The sequence below is a fragment of the Geotrypetes seraphini genome, chromosome 18 (assembly GCF_902459505.1).
Source record: "Geotrypetes seraphini chromosome 18, aGeoSer1.1, whole genome shotgun sequence".
Taxonomy (NCBI): domain Eukaryota; kingdom Metazoa; phylum Chordata; class Amphibia; order Gymnophiona; family Dermophiidae; genus Geotrypetes; species Geotrypetes seraphini.
This window is the reverse complement of record NC_047101.1, coordinates 40,238,327-40,257,035: the sequence shown is the minus strand read 5'-3', so window position 1 is coordinate 40,257,035 and position 18,709 is coordinate 40,238,327. Positions and strand designations below refer to the sequence as shown.

At 47.4% G+C, this 18,709-nt stretch overlaps 1 protein-coding gene across 2 annotated transcripts in view; it reads left to right on the top strand.

Moving 5' to 3' along the window:
* The window catches only part of DIAPH1 (diaphanous related formin 1), a 393,428-nt gene that overhangs the window by 133,051 nt on the left and 241,668 nt on the right, over positions 1-18,709 (top strand). For both annotated transcript variants that reach the window (XM_033926973.1, XM_033926972.1), the window contains one exon: positions 13,035-13,145. In XM_033926973.1, coding sequence (XP_033782864.1) covers positions 13,035-13,145 — 111 coding nt within the window. The remainder of the gene's footprint in view (positions 1-13,034; positions 13,146-18,709) is intronic.

Genomic DNA, 18,709 nt, shown 5'->3' with positions numbered 1-18,709 from the left:
AGACAAGGACGACCCGGTTGATATTGTATATCTGGATATTCAGAAGGCGTTCGACATGAACGATTACTTCGGAAAATTACATGCCATGGAATCGAGGTTGAAATACTCACGTGGATTAAAAAGTGGCTGGAGCATAGGAAACAGAGAGTGGGGGTAAATGGACACTTTTCAGACTGGAAGAGCGTCACTAGCGGGGTGCCGCAGGGCTCAGTGCTTGAACCTGTGCTCTTCAACATCTTTATAAACAATCTGAACATTGGTACGATGAGTGAGGTGATTAATTTGTGTGAGACGGTTTTTGGCATCCCATTTGAGACAGGTCTGATAGGTCGGGATACACCCTGAGGCAGCTGATTTGTGAAACGCTGGCCACCGTTGGTGTACCGATCAGCTGAAAATAAGTTGAAAAGTTTTTCTTCCACCTTTTGTTTTTTATTAGCGAAGTACAGCATAAGGCTTTTATTACATTGAAGGTTTTTTTGCCAATGAGGTGACCGCTCAACCACCTTTAACAAACCACTTCGGTGGAGTGGGAGGACCTTTTCTGAGACTTTTTCCTTCATTTGAGTTATCTCATAGCCTATGCTGTCCTTATATCACATTATACGACATCACAGCATCAACCATTATTGAAAGTGTTTATTATTTTAAAATATGCAATGTCACCTCAGTAACAACTATACAAAAATAGACAAAAATACCCCCCTCCCTTTTTACTAAACTGAAATAGCAGTTTTTAGCGCAGGGAGCTGCGCTGAATGCCCCGCGCTGCTCTCGACGCTCATAGGCTCCCTGCGCTAAAATCCACTAGTGCAAAATATAGACAGCAGATATAAATTCTCAAAATGGACACATTTTGATCACTAAATTGAAAATAAAATCATTTTTTCTACCTTTGTTGTCTGGTGATTTCATGAGTTTCTGGTTGCACTTTCTTCTGACTGTGCATGCAATATTTCTTCTCTCCTTTCTGCCTCCTGCATGCTTTGTCTCCTCTAGACCTCATTCCATTCCCCAACCAACATCTGTCTTTCCATGAGTCCGACTTTTTCTTCCTCTCTCCATGCCTGCCCCCTGACACACTCCATTCCCTCCCCCTATTCCTTCCTCTCTCCCTGCCCCCTCCCCTTTCTTCCTTTCTGTCTCCCTGCCCCCTTTCTTTCTTTGTCTCCATGCCCACCTTTCTTTCTTTCTGTCTCCATGCCCCCCCGTTTCATTATTTCTGTCTCCCTGCCCCCCTTTCTTACTTTCTTTCTCTGCTGTCTTTCTTTATGTCTCCCTGCCTCCTTTCTTTCTTTGTCTCCAGGCTCACCTTTCTTTCTTTGTCTCCATGCTCACCCTTCTTTCCTTCTGTCTCCATGCCCACCTTTCATTCTTTCTGTTTCCATGCCCCCCTTTCATTCTTTCTGCCTCCCTGTTCTTCCTCCCTGTCTTTCTGTCTCCCCTCTCTTTTTCCCCAAGCCACTACCAGGGCTGTCATCTGTAAATCACCTTCACTTCCATGTCCTAGACTCTAAATCAACTAAGGACCTAGAAATCCTCACCTGCAAAATTTCCAAAACAGACTGTATAGATAACCTAATCGTCACGCTATTCTATATACCCCCTAATAAATGGAATCAAGCAAAGATGATTTCTACGAGCACCTTCTTGCGAACTCCTCAGCAGGTACCTACAATCTCTTAGCAGGAGACATCAACCTACACCTAGAACAGAAAGAGAACTCAAATGTCCTTCCTCACGACACTAGGCTTCTCCAATCCCCCCCAAACCACAACCCATAACAAAGGCCACCACCTCGACCTCATCACCTTTCTCTCCAATACCAACACCACCCCCAATATAAATCTCTTAGACCAAACCTGGTCAAATACCCCCTGGTCTGACCACCTCCTGTGCAATTTTGAACTTGCCTGGCACAAAAAACAACCTGACAAAAAGCCTAACCCCATCCATACAAAGCAATTCACCTGGACAAGAGAACATCTTAATCCAGCAGACTTCTGGTCACACTACACTCTCATCTCCGACTCTGACGTAGACCACAACTTCCACCTAAATTGGGAAAAATTTAGCGACCAGGTCCTTAACACCACTGCCCCTCTTAAACTTCGCTCGAAAACTCTTCGCCCCTCAAACAGCTGGTTTGACGCGGACCTCCTGACCATAAAACGAGAAGTCCGGAAACATGAAAGAATCTGGCGTAAATCAGGGACTGATTTAGACAGACTTACCTGGCGACTGAAAGTCAAAGAATATAAAAAACAGATCATCGATAAGCGCAGTAAACACTACTCCCAACTAATAAACTCCCCTTCTCTAAACAGCAAAGCACTTTTTAGACTAGTTAACTCCCTATTCGACATAGACTCTCACAAACGCTCCACCTCTGACCTCCCTCCCTCCGCAATCACTCTAGCCGACCACTTCGCGAACAAAATCCACACTCTAAAACTGTCTCTTTCAGCTCACAGCCCCGATCCCCCACTCAACCTACGCGCAGCAGATACAGAAGGTTCAATAGCCGACATGTCCTGGACCTCCTTTGTAAATCCTGACTGGAATCTATTCCTTGAACTTTATTCTAAATACGCCAATTCCAACTGCCTATTAGACACTTGTCCTCCCACCATCATGAAATGCGCCCCCCCATCATTCAAAGCAGAACTCTTCAATTGGGTATCTCTATGCCTGTCCACTGGACACTTCCCGTCCGAACTTGGCCACATCCTCATTTCCCCAATCCCTAAACAACCCAAGGAGCCAATCTCTTCCATCACCAACTACAGACCCATCGCCAACATACCACTATTCGAAAAAGTCATGGAAGGTCTTGTCAACAACAATCTTACGAATTACCTCAACAAGTTCAATATTCTTCATGACTCCCAGTCCGGTTTCCGCTCAAATCATAGCACCGAAACCGTCCTAGCTGCCCTGACAAATTACCTCCTCCACCTGTTCTCACTGGGTAAAAGCGCCCTGATACTTCAATTCGACCTGAGTAGTGCCTTCGATCTGGTCGACCATGACATTATGCTCAACTGCCTTGACTCCATCGGCATCTCCGGACAGGTAATAGATTGGTTCACAGGCTTCCTAACAAACCGTACCTACCAGGTCCACAGTAATGGAGCCTTCTCCCACCACTGGCGTAACCCTTGTGGAGTCCCACAAGGCTCTCCCCTATCCCCCTCCCTATTCAATATTTACTTGACCCCTCTGGCACGAAGCCTAGCAAACTCTAACCTAAAATCGTTCATATATGCAGATGACATCACCATCATTGTCCCCATTACCTCACTCACTCTAGAAATGGAAAAACTCATCGCATCTATCCACACCAAGTTAGAACTGTGGACCTCAAAACTCAAATTAAAATTGAACTCTGAAAAAACCAAAATCTTCCTAGCTAGTCCCAACCACAAACTAACAAACACTTCCCTCAGATTGAATGGGCTAGATTACCCTATCTTACCCACCATAAAAATCCTTGGAGTCATCCTGGACCGCACCCTAACCTTCGATGACCATACCAGTGCCCAGGTGAAAAAATGTTTCCGCACCCTCTGGAAACTGCGCACCATCAAACGTTACTTCGACCACCAAGCCTTCCGTCTACTCGTTCAATCTCTGGTATTAAGCATATTAGACTACTGCAACATTATTTACCTGGGATCAGTGTTCCCGCTAAGCTGCGCTGACGTGCGCACGCGCACAAAATATTACCTCGCAGCGCACAAGTTTCTCGTCACAGCGCACACAGTGTAGAGCACAGTTCTTCAACCGCCGGTCCGCAAACAAAATCTTGCCGGTCCGCGAAGGATTCGGTCCCCGCCGCAACGAAAGGCCGGCGTCAGCTGACTTGCAACTTCCTGTTGCAGTCGCTGTGCCGAGACTCCTGCCTTCGCCGGGACTCCTGCCTTCCACCGCGTTTGCCTCCTGCCTTGTCTCCGCACCTCCAGACCAGCAGCGGCAGCTGTGTATGCTTTTAACTTCGGCACAGAGCTGCCCCTAATCAATAGTTTAGCGCGGTTTCATAAGGCAGCCTCGGGGCCTTTGCTAGGCCGGCCCACATCGCATCATCGAAGCGGGCCGGCTATCAAAGGCCCCGAGGCTGCCTCATGAAACCGCGCTAAACTATTGATTAGGGGCAGCTCTGTGCCGAAGTTAAAAGCATACAGAGCTGCCGCTGCTGGTCTGAACTCTTGGGCCGCTGAAGGAGGGCAAAAAGCAGCTGTCCTGGAGGTTTCCCTTCCTCTCGCCTTTACAGGTTCCTTTTTTCCACCTTTTTTTTTTTCCTTCAAACGGCAACGGGCCCCAGCATCGACATCAATCAAGTAAGTTCCACTGTCAATCAAGCGGTTCTGCTCGGCCAAAGCTTCCCCTGTGACATGAGCCACCCTCAGGGGAAAGAAAGTGACCCACAAAGGTGAGGGGAAGGGGGGCAGATGATGGAAGTTGGGGGGGGGGGAGAGAGAGAGAGAGAGAGAGAAGGGGCAGATGATGGAATGGAGGAGATGAGAGAGAGAGAGAAGGGGACAGATGATGGAAGTGAGAAGAAGGGAGAGAGAGCAGAAGGCAGATGGATGTCAGTTGAGAAGGGAGAGCAGATGCTGAATGGAAGTGGGGAAAGAACACATACTGGATGGAAGGAGGAGATAAATAAAGGGGGAAGAAAATAGTAAGATAATGGAGGGGTGAGGGAAAGGGGTGACAAGCTGTGTGTAGACACAGTGAAAAGAGGGAAACGGGACTAAATAGTAAGAAAGAATTTAATTTAGATGGAGGCAGAAAATAGAGAAGGAAGACCAGAGAAGAAAAGGGAAGAGAGAGCAGAGAATGATCAGATCTGAGTGGAGGAAATGAGAAGAGAGATATGCTAAAAACCACAGGGGGGAGGGAAGGATAGAGATGCCAGACCATGAGGGGAACAGAAGGAAGATGATGGATGCTAGACCAAATTGGGGGGTGGGGGGGGGGGCAGGAGGAGAGATGGCAGGGAAAGACAGACAGTGAATGGAAGGGGCAGATGCTGGACTGAAGAGACAGAGAAGGTTATCATGCTGCTGTACCGGGCCATGGTACGCCCTCACCTGGAGTACTGCGTCCAGCACTGGTACTTTAAGAAGGACACGGTACTACTCGAAAGGATCCAGAGAAGAGCAACTAAAATGGTTAAGGGGCTGGAGGAGTTGCCGTACAGCGAAAGATTAGAGAAACTGGGCCTCTTCTCCCTTGAGCAGAGGAGATTGAGAGGGGACATGATAGAAACATTCAAGGTACTGAAGGGAATAGACTTACTAGCTAAGGCAGGGAGAACGAGAGGGCACTCTCTAAAGTTGAAAGGGGATAGATTCCATACAAACGTAAGGAAGTTCTGTGGTAGAAAGCAACATATTTATTTGGCTCATAACTTGCTGGCGCCCGATATTTTTAGCTCACAGTGAAAAATGTTTGCTCACAACACCCGCCCGCTTAGAGGGAACACTGCCTGGGATCCTATAAAAATACCATCAAACGTCTTAGAACAGTCCAAAATGCGGCCGTCCGCCTTATCTATGATCTCAAAAAATACGACCATGTTAGCCCCTACTACACCAAACTCCATTGGCTTCCAGTAGAGGCAAGGATCATCTTTAAGTTCGCCTGCCTCTGTTTCAAAACTCTTACAGGATCTTCCCCAATCTACTTGTCTGAGCACCTCGAAATAGCAGGCCCCTCTCGCACACGAAACGCCCACCTATTCACCTTTCCCTCCCTAAAAGGCTGCCTCTACAAGAGATTCATAGATAGAACCCTAGCATTCCAAGCGGGCAAATGGAACAATTGCCTTACCGCCCTCATCTCCAGCTCCCCGCCCTACCACCTGTTCAGGAAGTCACTAAAAACCTACCTCTTCGACAAATTCCGCTAACGCTGCCTTCCCTCCTTCCCTGCACCCTCCTGATCTCGACATGCCTCCTTTCCCTCTGACCACGCCCCCCTCCCAAGCCACTATGGCCTCTCTTTCTCAATCTCTGTTTTATCTAATTGCCCTGCCTTTTCATTGCCTCACATTTAACACCACTGTAAATGTACCACCGCTATAACATGTAGCATCGCTGTATACGTACAGTCTCTTCTTTAGTTTATGCCTTTTTATTACTGCTATTTATGTAACATCTCTGTAAATGTAACAACACTGTAATATGTATCATCGCTGTAAATGTACAGTCTCTTCTATTGTTAACCGCATTGAACTTCTATGGTATTGCGGTATACAAGAATAAAGTTATTATTATTATTATAAATAGGCCCCCAAGCCACCGCCGACGTCTGGGAACAGGCCCCCAAACCATTGCCGACATTGCCGCCTAGTTCTCCCTATTTCCCGATGCCGCAGCAGCGATTGGCTGGCCTGGAACTTCTTCTCCGACGTCAGAATTGATGTCGGGAGAGGGGAAGGCTGGCTTGCCCAGAACTTCTGTAGTCGCTGCTGGCCTGCTGTGGCGGGGAACAGAGAGAATGCAAAGGCAACGTGAGTCCTTTGGGATCGACTGGTTGATCGCGATCGACCTTGTGGGCACCTCTGCTCTAGCTATACTTTCATGCCCAGATTTTTTTTTTTTTTTTACCCTTGTAAGAACAACATATTTTTCCATTACAAGCACCTTGAGCTGTAAGAGTTCTTGTAACAATGTATATAGTGAAATGTCATCATCTTTAGGCTTTAAGGGCTTAGAAGGAGATGAAGGATTAGATTTAGCTTTATCCCAGGACAAGCAGGCATGATATTCTCACATGTGGGTGACGTCATCTACGGAGCCCCGATGCGGAAGCATTTTCAAGCAAACTTGATTGAAGATTTAAGTTTGCTCTGCTGCTCCACGCATGCGTGCCTTCCTGCTCCACTAGGGGGCGCATACCCTCGTGGTCTCCAGTTCAAAATTTTCCGCTGAGCCTAGAAGTCGTGTTTTTTCAGGCTCTGCCCCAACTGCCTTCTAGCACCGCAATTTTTCTTGTTTTTCCTCGATTAAGTCGCTGTGCGCAAAATTTTTCTTTTTCGATTTGATTCCTGCTTCGTTTTTGACCGACCCGGAGGCTTCCGGGTCCCCGTGGCCGCGTAGCTACTCGAGCCGCGGCCACTTTCGATTCTATGTCCCGGCCTTTGACCGGCTTTAAAAAGTGCACCCGGTGCGAGCGGCTTCTTTCCATCACAGACCCGCATCGCCGGTGCATCCTATGCCTGGGGGCCGCTCATCCAACCGACTCCTGCCCCCAGTGCGCTACTTTCCAGAACCGGGCCCTCCGTCGAAGGAAAGCCCGCATGGCGGATCTTTTCGCCCCAGACCAACCCTCTACCTCAGCCTCGAGGTCGGCCCCGGCCTCGGCCCCGGCCTTGACCTCGGCCCCGAATACCTCGGCATCACCTCGAGACTCGACTCCGAAGTCCTCGGGACAACAAAAAGCCTCGGCTCCGGGTAAGTCCCCTCTTCCCTCTTCAGGTTCTGTACCAGCGAAGAAACCAACCTCGGGGACACCGGCGACGCATGGCGGAAGTCCCATGCTTACAGCCCCGGCGAAGCCCTCCAAGCCTTCGGGCCGTGCCTCCACCACATGGGAATACTCTGATACGAGGTCGCCCCCGGTGGAGTGCACCGAGGCAGTGGACATGCCTTCGATGCTGTCCGTGCCCGTCTTCCAGGACCTACTCCGAGCAATGATCTCGTCGGAGCTGTCCGCTGCAATGGCCCATCTACAACCGACCTCGACCACGCATGTGCCAGACCAGCCTGAGCCTCGCGTCGAGCCACCTCGGGGAAAAGTGCGCAAGCTTCGCCGCATCTCATCCTCCTCGGACTCCTCGCCGAGGCACCCGAGGCGCTCTCCCTCCACAGACTGCCACAGGGCAAAACGTCGTGCTAAACCGACATAAACCTCGAACCGCCGTACCTCCAAGAAGGCCCGGGGTTCCCCCACTCTATGAGGCCGTTCCCCTACACCTCGTACGGGACCGCTCAGGGTGGCGGAGTTATCACTCTCCAACCCGCACATCCTCCGAACTCCCCCTCGGACCGGGGCTCCGATCCGAGGTGCCAGGCTTTCACCGAGGGAGTCCGGGTCGAGGTCACCGACTCGACATCGATCGGCACCCCGAACCCCGGCATCGTCTACGAGGGGCTCCTCGAGACGTTGGAGATCCCCGACCCCGGAACACTTTCACAGTGCTTCCCCGGTCTCGGAACGTGGATCGGAGCAGGAACCTCAATACTCGAGGGAAGCCTCCCCGTCCTTCTCCACCCGACGGATGTCTCGTTCACAGACCCCACACGGGGCCTCGGGAACATCCGTCCCATCCTTCACTCGCTTTATCCAGGACATGGGCCACGCTTTGGACTTAGACCTCCAGTCCGACTCCAGATACTCAAAAGAGTACCTAGCGGAGCTGGACATGCCATCACTGCCCAGAGAGTCCCTTCGCTTACCGCCTAATCTGGTACTCCAACAGGCTTTCTTCAGGAACCTGGAGACCCCCTATATGGTCACAGCCGTCCCCTCCAAAATGGAGGCCAAGTACCGTACGGTACCCTACCCCGGGTTTGAACAACCGCAGCTCTCCCACCAGTCGCTGTTGGTAGAATCGTCCCTGAAAAAGGCTCACCCCTCCCGGGTCTCAGCCACGGTCCCCCCAGGTCGGGAAGGCTGAACCCTAGACAAGTTCGGCAGGAGACTATATCAAAATGCGATGATGGCCTCTAGAGTGCAAAGCTACACTTTCACCTTCACATCCTACCTCAAACACTTCATCGGACTACTGAGAGCCTTTGAGACTGACTTACCAGCCTCTCGCCAAGGAGCGTTTAGCCTGCTTGTAGAGTCCCTCTCCAACCTACGCCTCCATCTTTTCCTCGTGGCCTACGATGGCTTCGAACTCTCCTCCAGAGAGGCAGCCTTTGCTGTCGCCATGCGCCGACTAGCTTGGCTGCTCCTGGTCGACATGGACCCCAACTTGCAGGACCGGTTGGCTAACCTCCCCTGCGTGGGAAAAGAGCTGTTTGACGACACTATATAGGCGGCTACAAAACGTCTCTCTGAACACGAACGCTCATTTGCCTCCCTCGTCCGGCAAAAGCCAAAACCGCCCGCGTCCAGGCTGTTCAGGGCCCCTCCGCGCCGCTACCTGCAAAAATCCACTCCTGCCTTCTCCCGGCCTCCGCCCAGGCGTCCGCAAGGCCACCATCCCATCCCAACCCAAATCCCAACCGCCTGCATCTACCAAACCATCCCCGTCCTTTTGACAGAGTCCCAGGCTCCATGCCCATCGGGGGCCGCCTCAGAGCTTTTTACCCTCACTGGGAACAACTCACGTCGGACGCATGGGTCCTTGGCGTGATCTCATCAGGATACTCTCTCAACTTTCGAGCCATTCCTCCAGACAGCCCCCCAGGGAAGTGCCTTCCCAACCGAACGCTGCTACCCCTACTCCTCTCAGAAGCTCGAGATCTGCTTCGCCTGCGAGCAGTGGAGGAGGTTCCCCCCGACCAACGGGGGAAGGGCTTCTACTCCCGTTACTTCCTGGTACCGAAGAAAACGGGAGACCTACGCCCAATACTAGACTTGAGACGACTCAACAAATTTCTGGTACGGGAAAAATTTTGAATGCTTTCCCTACCGATCCTCTACCCCCTGATTGAAAAAGGCGATTGGCTCTGCTCCCTCGATCTGAAGGAGGCGTACACACATGTTCCAGTGCACCCCGCTCACCGCAAGTTCTTGCGTTTCCAAGTAGGGGACCTGCACCTACAATACCGAGTCCTCCCCTTCGGCCTAGCATCGTCACCCCGGGTCTTCACCAAGTGCCTCGTGGTGGTCGCAGCTGCCTTACGCTCCCAGGGTCTTCAGGTATTCCCCTACCTGGATGACTGGCTGATCAAAGCACCGTCCAGGGAAGGGGTTATCTCAGCGACCCAACAGACTATTATCTACCTATAGAGTCTGGGGTTCGAGGTAAACTTCCCAAAACCCCAACTGAGCCCCTCGCAGTCCCTGCAGTTCATCGGGGCCACGCTGGACACGGTTCGCCTCCGTTCCTTCCTCCCCCCTCCGCGTCTAGAGGCGTTAGTAAATCTGAGTCGAAGGATCTCACTGCTACCCTCGGTATCAGCTCGACAGATGATGACTCTACTAGGCCACATGGCCTCCACCGTCCACGTCACACCATTCGCCCGTCTCCACCTGAGAATCCCTCAATGGACCCTAGCCTCTCAATGGCGTCAAGATCGGGACTCGATCGATCGCCCCGTGACAGTGACTCCTTCCTTGCAAAGATCGCTCCGCTGGTGGGTCGACTCTTCAAATCTTTCCAAAGGTTTGCTCTTCCTCGCCCCCCCACACAACAAGGTACTCACCATGGACTCATCGGAGTACGCTTGGGGAGCCCATCTGGATGGCCTACGCACTCAAGGGATGTGGTCAGCAGAGGACTGTCGCTGCCACATCAACGTGCTAGAGCTTCGGGCCATCTATCTCGCAGCTGTAGCTTTTCAACATCTGCTCCACGACCGGGTGGTTCTCATCCGAACCGACAACCAGGTAGCAATGTACTACGTAAACAAACAAGGGGGAACAGGGTCTTGGCCCCTCTGTCGGGAAGCCCTGCTCCTCTGGAAATGGGCAATCTCCAACAACACCTTCCTTCGAGCAGTGTACATACAAGGAGAGCAAAACTGTCTGGCGGACAGACTCAGCCGCCTCCTCCAGCCACACGAGTGGTCACTGCACTCTCAGACCCTACGACAGGTGTTCGAACAGTGGGGGACACCTCAAATAGATCTGTTCGCATCCCCCCACAATCACAAACTGCCTCTCTTCTGCTCCCGGATGTACTCCCCGGACCAGCTCGAGGCCGACGCCTTCCTCCTCGACTGGGAGGGAAGGTTCCTGTACACGTTTCCGCCATTTCCTCTGATCCTGCGGATGCTTGTCCACCTGAAAACAGCACAAGCCACCCTGATCCTGATTGCTCCTCGCTGGCCACGCCAGCCTTGGTTTTCCCTTCTACTTCAACTCAGCGTCAGAGATCCACTGCCTCTGCCTCGGTTTCCCTCTCTACTATCACAGGGTCAGGGTTCGCTGTTACATCCCAATCTTCAATCTCTTCATCTGAATGCTTGGTTTCTTTCCCCCTTACTTCTCTCCCCGTGTCTCAATCAGTCAAGGAGATATTGGAGGCCTCTAGAAAGACCTCGACGAGAACCTGCTACTCCCAAAAGTGGACCAGATTCTCAACCTGGTGCTCCTCCCACAGCCAGGACCCGGTGTCGGTCCCTGTCCCTCTGGTCCTTGACTATTTACTTCAATTATCTCATTCCGGCCTAAAGACCAACTCCATTCGAGTACACCTCAGTGCGATTGCGGCCTTTCATCAGCCCCTGGAAGGGAAAGCCCTCTCGCTCCATCCCTTAGTCTCTCGCTTCATGAAGGGTCTTCTGAATGTCCACCCTCCTCTCAAACCCCATCCGGTGGTTTGGGACCTTAACGTGGTTTTGGCTCAACTAATGAAACCTCCATTTGAGCCCCTAGACAAATGCCATCCAAAATTCCTCACTTGGAAGGTAATTTTCCTGCTTGCGCTCACTTCCGCTCGGCGAGTTAGTGAGTTACAGGCTCTGGTAGCGGACCCACCCTTCACGGTATTCCATCACGACAAGGTGGTACTCCGCACTCATCCAAAGTTTTTGCCTAAAGTAGTGTCTGATTTTCATCTCAATCAGTCCATTGAATTGCCTGTGTTTTTTCCCAAGCCCGGAGAGGTGGCGCTCCACACTCTTGACTGTAAGAGAGCGTTGGCCTTCTACCTCCAACGCACTCAGCCACACCGGAAAGTCCCGCAATTGTTTTTGTCCTTTGACCCAAACCGGTTAGGTCACCCAGTTTCCAAGCGCACCTTGTCCAACTGGTTGGCCGATTGCATCTCCTTCTGCTACGCTCAGGCTGGTCTCACACTGCATGGTCGAGTAACGGGACACAAGGTCCGAGCGATGGCAGCCTCTGTAGCGTTCCTCAGGTCCACACCTATTGAGGAAATCTGCAAGGCTGCCACGTGGTCTTCGGTTCATACTTTCACCTCTCACTACTGTCTGGACTCACTGTCCAGGAGCGATGGCCGGTTCGGCCAATCGGTTTTGCGAAATCTATTTGCTTAAATTGCCAACTTCCCTCCATCCCTTTTCAGTTAGCTTGGAGGTCACCCACATGTGAGAATATCATGCCTGCTTGTCCTGGGATAAAGCACAGTTACTTACCGTAACAGGTGTTATCCAGGGACAGCAGGCATATATTCTCACAACCCACACACCTCCCCGAGGTTGGCTTCTTTGCTAGTTAAGTGAACTGGAGACCACGAGGGGATGCGCCCCCTAGTGGAGCAGGAAGGCACGCATGCGTGGAGCAGCAGAGCAAACTTAAATCTTCAATCAAGTTTGCTTGAAAATGCTTCCGCATCGGGGCTCCGTAGATGACGTCACCCACATGTGAGAATATATGCCTGCTGTCCCTGGATAACACCTGTTACGGTAAGTAACTGTGCTTTCTTCTCCCTCAGATGCTGGCACTGAAATAGTCTAATTTACCAGTCTTGCTAGTGATATAACTTAATGATTACAGTGCCTAAAATTCAAACTTGGGAAGTAGAATTCTCATGAGGAGCTTCCTTCCTAGTTCTGTAGCTATTTTCCTGTGCTGCTCTCTGGTGATCAGTAAGTTGTATGTTTTAACTTTCCTGGTCATCTTCAGGTATCTTTAATCCTGTTTTAACTTAAGTTATTGAATCTTGTAAAATAATATTGTAATATACATGGCTGCATTGTATGAAATTTTTAAAATCTATATTGCAGATTCTACTCTGGATGTATTGTGGGCAGGATAATTTATATTTAATAAGGTGTACTGATAATTAACTGTAATGGGATTGTTATGCTTGATCTATATATTAGAGGTGTATTAAGAGTGGATGTGAGTATAAAATTAGTTAACAAGAGTTTATCTTCCAGGTGAGCTGTATGTTGTTGATCAACGCTCTGATATCACAAGCAGATGAGCTGGATTTCCGAATTCATATACGGAGTGAATTGATGCGCGCCGGTCTGAGTCAAATCCTAAAAGTAAGTATTCGGTCTTCAACTATAGATTGCTTGAGAAGGACTCTGATAGCCCTTAAAACTTGTAATTTGAAATGTTCATTACCCTTATCAAAGTATATTCTTTCTTTAATTTTGGATTTACTAAAATACAGTATCACATTAGCACGATTTATTAGTAAGTAGGTCCAGAATTTGACAGCTAAGATTTAATGCAAGAAAATGCAGGGAGTAGAATAGTTCTAAGGGTGATGTATTTTTGTGTTGAAAGAAGAACGGGTTTTAGAGGTGATGGTATCTGATGATCTTTGAAAAGGCAATGATCAAAACATAGGTAGAGGAATGGCCAGTAGAAAAGGAGCGATAGTTTCTCTGTATAAGTCTCTGGTGAAATGTTATTTGGAGTACTGTATATAGTGCTAGAGACTGTATCAAAAAGATATAAACAGGATAGTCAATTCAGAGGGTGATTACTAAAATAGTCATATAAAGCATATAAAGAAAGGTGTGGCAGGGGGCAGGTCTCTTATCAGTTGAAAGAAATCTTTTGAATAAGGTTGAAATAGAATAGATTCAGGAATTAATCTAAGGAAATGAATTTTTTTTAAAGGGTGGTGAATGTGCAGGTAGTGGAGACAAAATTGTACCTGAATTCAAGAAACATGGTACAGGCACAGAGAATCTCTAAGGGAGAAGAAAACATTGTAGAGCTTATTAGTTGGTATGCATGGGAAGTCTGGATAGGCCATATGATTTTTATCTGCTGTCATTTCTGTATTTCTGTAGGACATGTGGTAAATAACATGTGTTAATGCATGTTTGTGAAATCACATTATTGCACACTTTTTAAATATTCGTACATCTAGCTCTGTTTTTTGAAGGTTACCACAGTTGTCCATGTTGGTTTGGCTTTGGGTTAGTTTTGTATTTGAGATGAAGAGTAGCTGTGTAAATTTGTTGTGGGCCATTCTAGGATCTCAGATTTCAAGTGAGTAGATGAAAATAGATGGGGGCGCTTTCTTTGGATTCTATATTGGGTGGAATAGAACTTGATTTGGCATATATTTAAGTAATTTATATTCATCTACAGTAGAAAATGGAGGTAAGAGATACTTGAATAGGACAGAGTGTGTGAGCACTGGAAGATTTGCTAGAGTAGGGAACCTATATAAACAAAAGATATTGTGGAAATAGTTTATTCATATTGTATGTGGCCACACACATGCAAAAGAGGTTTTACCTCTCCTGATTTCCTCTATTATTGCATATATGTCACACTGAATGTTTTCTGATCTTTAAACAAAATGTTTCCCTGAAGAAATTAGTAGAGTGGCTACATGGTCCTTTCTCCATATTTTTACAGAGTTTTATAGGGTGGATATAGTGGCCAAATTAGACACCGCATTCAGATCTTCAATACTTTCAGTAGGCTCATCTATTCCACACTAGATTCTGAGGCACTGTTCTGGCACATCCCATGTATTCAAGAATGATGTGTCTATTGCACTAGAAGGAAAGATTAGGTATAGTCATGTCAAAAAGTTAGGACACCCAATGAAATATTCAGTTCTTTCTTAAGAAATGTTCACATATCGATGCCAATCTTTTTATTTATTTATCTCTGGAAAAGAAAGTGATGTAATTGCAGGTAAACAACAAAAATTATCCTTGATTTACTCATGAAACAAAAGCCACAAAAATGTGTATTCAAACTGAGGAATAAATTAGGACACCCACACATATCTTCCCACTTAAAGTGGCTCAAATCACACACAGCTGTATCACATCAGGTGCACATGATTAGAACATTGTTACTCAGCATTTTGATGGAGGCTTGCCCTACTTAAACCTCAGACATTTAGTTTGGTGTGCTCATGACTGCTGTGTTGAGAGTGAACACCATGGTGAAATCAAAAGAGCTGTCTGAGGTCCTCAGAAAGAAGATTGTAACAGCTTATAAGTCTGGTAAGGGATTTAAAAAGATCTCAAAAGAATTTGACATTAGCTATTCTATGGTCCGGAAAATAGTGTACAAGTGGAGGACTTTCCAAACAACCTCCAACATGCCCAGAACTGGCTGTCCAAGCAAGTTGACCCCCAGAGCAGACCGCAAGATGCTAAAATAAGTCTCCAAAACCCCTAAAATGTCATCACGGAACCTACAGCAGGAAGCGGGACTGGAAGTGGATGCACAAGTTGGATTGGATGCACAAGTTTCTCTATGCATTTCCTCCAATCCTCATCATCTTCAAGACACTTGTCAAGTTAAAACAGGAATCAACCACAATGATGCTGATAGCTCCGTGGTGGCCTAGGTCCTGGTTCTCCCTCCTACTTCAAATTTTTCCATCTCTTCTCATGCAGAGTCACAGATCTCTTCTACATCCCAATCTCCAGTCTTTATACTTGACAGCTTGGTACCTCTTGGGCTAACAGTGGCTGAAGTTCATCTTTCTCATCCTGTCAGACTAATCTTAGAAGCCTCAAGAAAACAGTCTACACAGCAGTGTTACCAACAGAAATGGACACGTTTTTTCACTTGGTATACTCCATCATCATGATTCTAAATCCACCTCTATCTTCTGCATTGGATTATCTTCTACATCTATTCAACTCAGGTCTCAAGACCACTTCGATTAGAGTTCATCTCAGTTCTATCAATGCTTTTCACAGCCCAGTTGATGGTAAACCTCTAACTGCTCATCCTCTTGTGTCCAGATTCATGAAAGGACTTTTCAATGTCAAACCACCTTCACTAGTTTGGGATCTCAATGTTGTTCTCTCTAGACTTATGAAGCCTTCTTTTGAACCAGTGTCTTCAGCTCATCTTAAATACTTTACTTGGAAAGTAGTTTTTCTCATCTTACATCTACTCGAAGAGAAAATGAACTTAAAGCACTGATGGTGGATCCACCATTCATAGTGTTTCATCATGACAAAGTTGTGTTTCGTACTCATCCGAAGTTACTTCCAAAAGTAGTCACTGAATTCTATTTCAATCAATCCTTTGTGCTTCCAGTGTTCTTTCCTAAGCCTCATTCTCATCCTGGAGAAACAGCTCTTCATACTTTAGACTGTAAACGAGCTCTAACTTATTACTTACAGAGAACTCGGCCACATAGAACATCTCCTCAACTTTTTGTCTCCTTTGATCTTAATAAGTTGGGATGTTCTGTATCCAAGAAAACTATTTCTACGTATCCAAGAGAACTATTTCTACATGGTTAGCGGCTTGTATCGCCTTCTGTTATGCTCAGGCTGGGCTGCAACTGAGGAGTCGCATCACAGCCTACAAAGTCTGAGCTATGGCAGCTTCAGTTGCTTTTTTACATTCCACTCCTATTGATGAGATCTGTAAAGCTGCTACTTGGTCTTTAGTTCATACATTCACGTCTCACTACTGTCTGGAATCTTTTTCCAGATGGGATGGTCACTTCGGCCAAGTAGTATTGCAAAATTAATTTTCTTAATGACCAACACTAGTAAGCTAGGGAGTCCCACATGTGAGAATATGCTGCCTGCTTGTCCTAGGTTAAAGCACTGTTACTCACCACAAAAGTGGAATTAAGGAAGAAGTAGGGAAGTACAGGCCGGTAAGTCTGACTTCTGTGGTAAGCAAATTAATGGAAACACTAAGGAGTACTTGGACAAGTTGGAGCTCTCTCATCCTCCTAAAGTCTGTTAAGCTACCCGTGAATGGTATACTTAAACATACTTTTAAGCAAAATCTACTCAGTTCCAGCAGTGCCAGCCAAACTGGATTCTCGTTACAAAGTGGTTCAGTATAAGGGGTTTGCTTAATCTTTGTAAACCGCATAGAACTTCATGGTATTGCGGTATATAAGCTATTATTATTATTATTATTTTGAAAAACCACAACTTTCACACCAATCTTTGGTGTTTGAATCTTCTTTGAAAAAAGTTCCCCCTGGCCTTAAAGGCAAAACAATGGGCAATTTTGGTCAGATTGTATCAGAATTCCATGATAACCAATAGAATTCTGAATTACAATTTTGTTTTCACTTCGTATTTGAAGTTTTGTATTAAAACTATGCCTTCATATTTCAAATATTTGCTTTCTCATCGCATCTCTGAGTTTAAACATATGCATCGTGCTCTTACACAACTTCGAGTGCAGTATATGATGCTTTTGAGATGTCTTCAAGAGTTCTCAGTGGCTATGCGACTGTTGGCATGATTAAGGCTGGTGGACATGGAACCTAATCTCCAAGACAGATTAGCGGGCATCCCCTATTTTGTTAAAGAACTGTTTGGAGAATCCATTTAGGATGCCACTAAGCGTTTGTCTGAGTATGAAAAATCCTTTGCCACCTTATTCAGGCCAAAACCTAAACCTTCGGCTTCCAAGGGATTTAAGCCATCCTCCTCTTATCAGAGGCGCTATCCCCCAAATCTGCACCTTATTCCAGGCCACTGCCAAAGAAAAGGGCTCAATAACAGCAACAGCGGAAGCCTCAGACACCGGCTGCAGCCAAGCCTTACACAGCTTTTTTGACCATCTCAGCTAGAGCATAACATCAATCTCTCTGTCTCCTCCTCTTCCCATCGGAGGTTGTCTGCATCATTTTTATCAACGATGGGAATTGATCACTTCCGACCTCTGGGTGCTCTCCATCAACGAAGGTTATTCTCTTAATTTCCTTTAGATCCCATCAGATCTCCCTCCAAGAGAGTATCCTTCCAATTCATCGCAGACCCCTTTCTCCAGGAAGTACAAGCTCTGCTAGCTCTCAATGCAATTGAGGGAGTTCCTCTGGAACAGCAGAACTTGGGATTTTACTCCCGTTACTTCTTATTCTGAAGAAGATGGGAGGTCTTCAATCAATATTGGATCTCAGAACTCTCAACAAATTCCTTGTGAAAGAAAAGTTTCAGATGCTGTCCCTGGCATCTTTGTATCTCCGTCTGGATCACAACGATTGGTTATGCTCTCTGGATCTTAAGGAGGCTTACACTCATATTCCCATTCATCCAGTCTCTCGCAAGTTCCTCAGATTTCGGGTGGGAAATCAGCATTATCAGTACAGAGTACTACCTTTCGGCCTGGTGGCATCTCCCAGAGTTTTCACCAAGTGCTTGGTGGTGGTAGCAGCAACCTTATAAAGTCAGCAACACAATAGACTATTTGATTCCTGCAAAATTTAGGATTTGAGGTCAATTTTCCCAAGACTCAGTTGCATCCCTCCCAGTCTCTGCAGTTCATTGGAGCTATACTGGACACCGTCTACACCAGAAGGTCTGCAACTCAGAGCATTCCTTCCACAGCAACTTCGGGATGCACTCATTCAACTTTGCCAAAAATTGTCTACCCTCACTTCACTCTCAGCGAGACACATGCTAGTTGTCCTAGGTCACATGGCCTCTACTGTTCACATGACTCCTTTTGCCAGACTTTACCTCAGAGTTCCTCAGTAGACTCTGGCTTCTAGTGGTCACAGGCTTTCAATCCGATCTCTCAGCACATTACAATGACTTCTGCTCTGTGACAATCTCTTCAATGGTGGATGCTTAATCTTTCCAGAGGTTTGCTTTACCAGACACCCCCTCATCAGAAGGTCTTTACAACA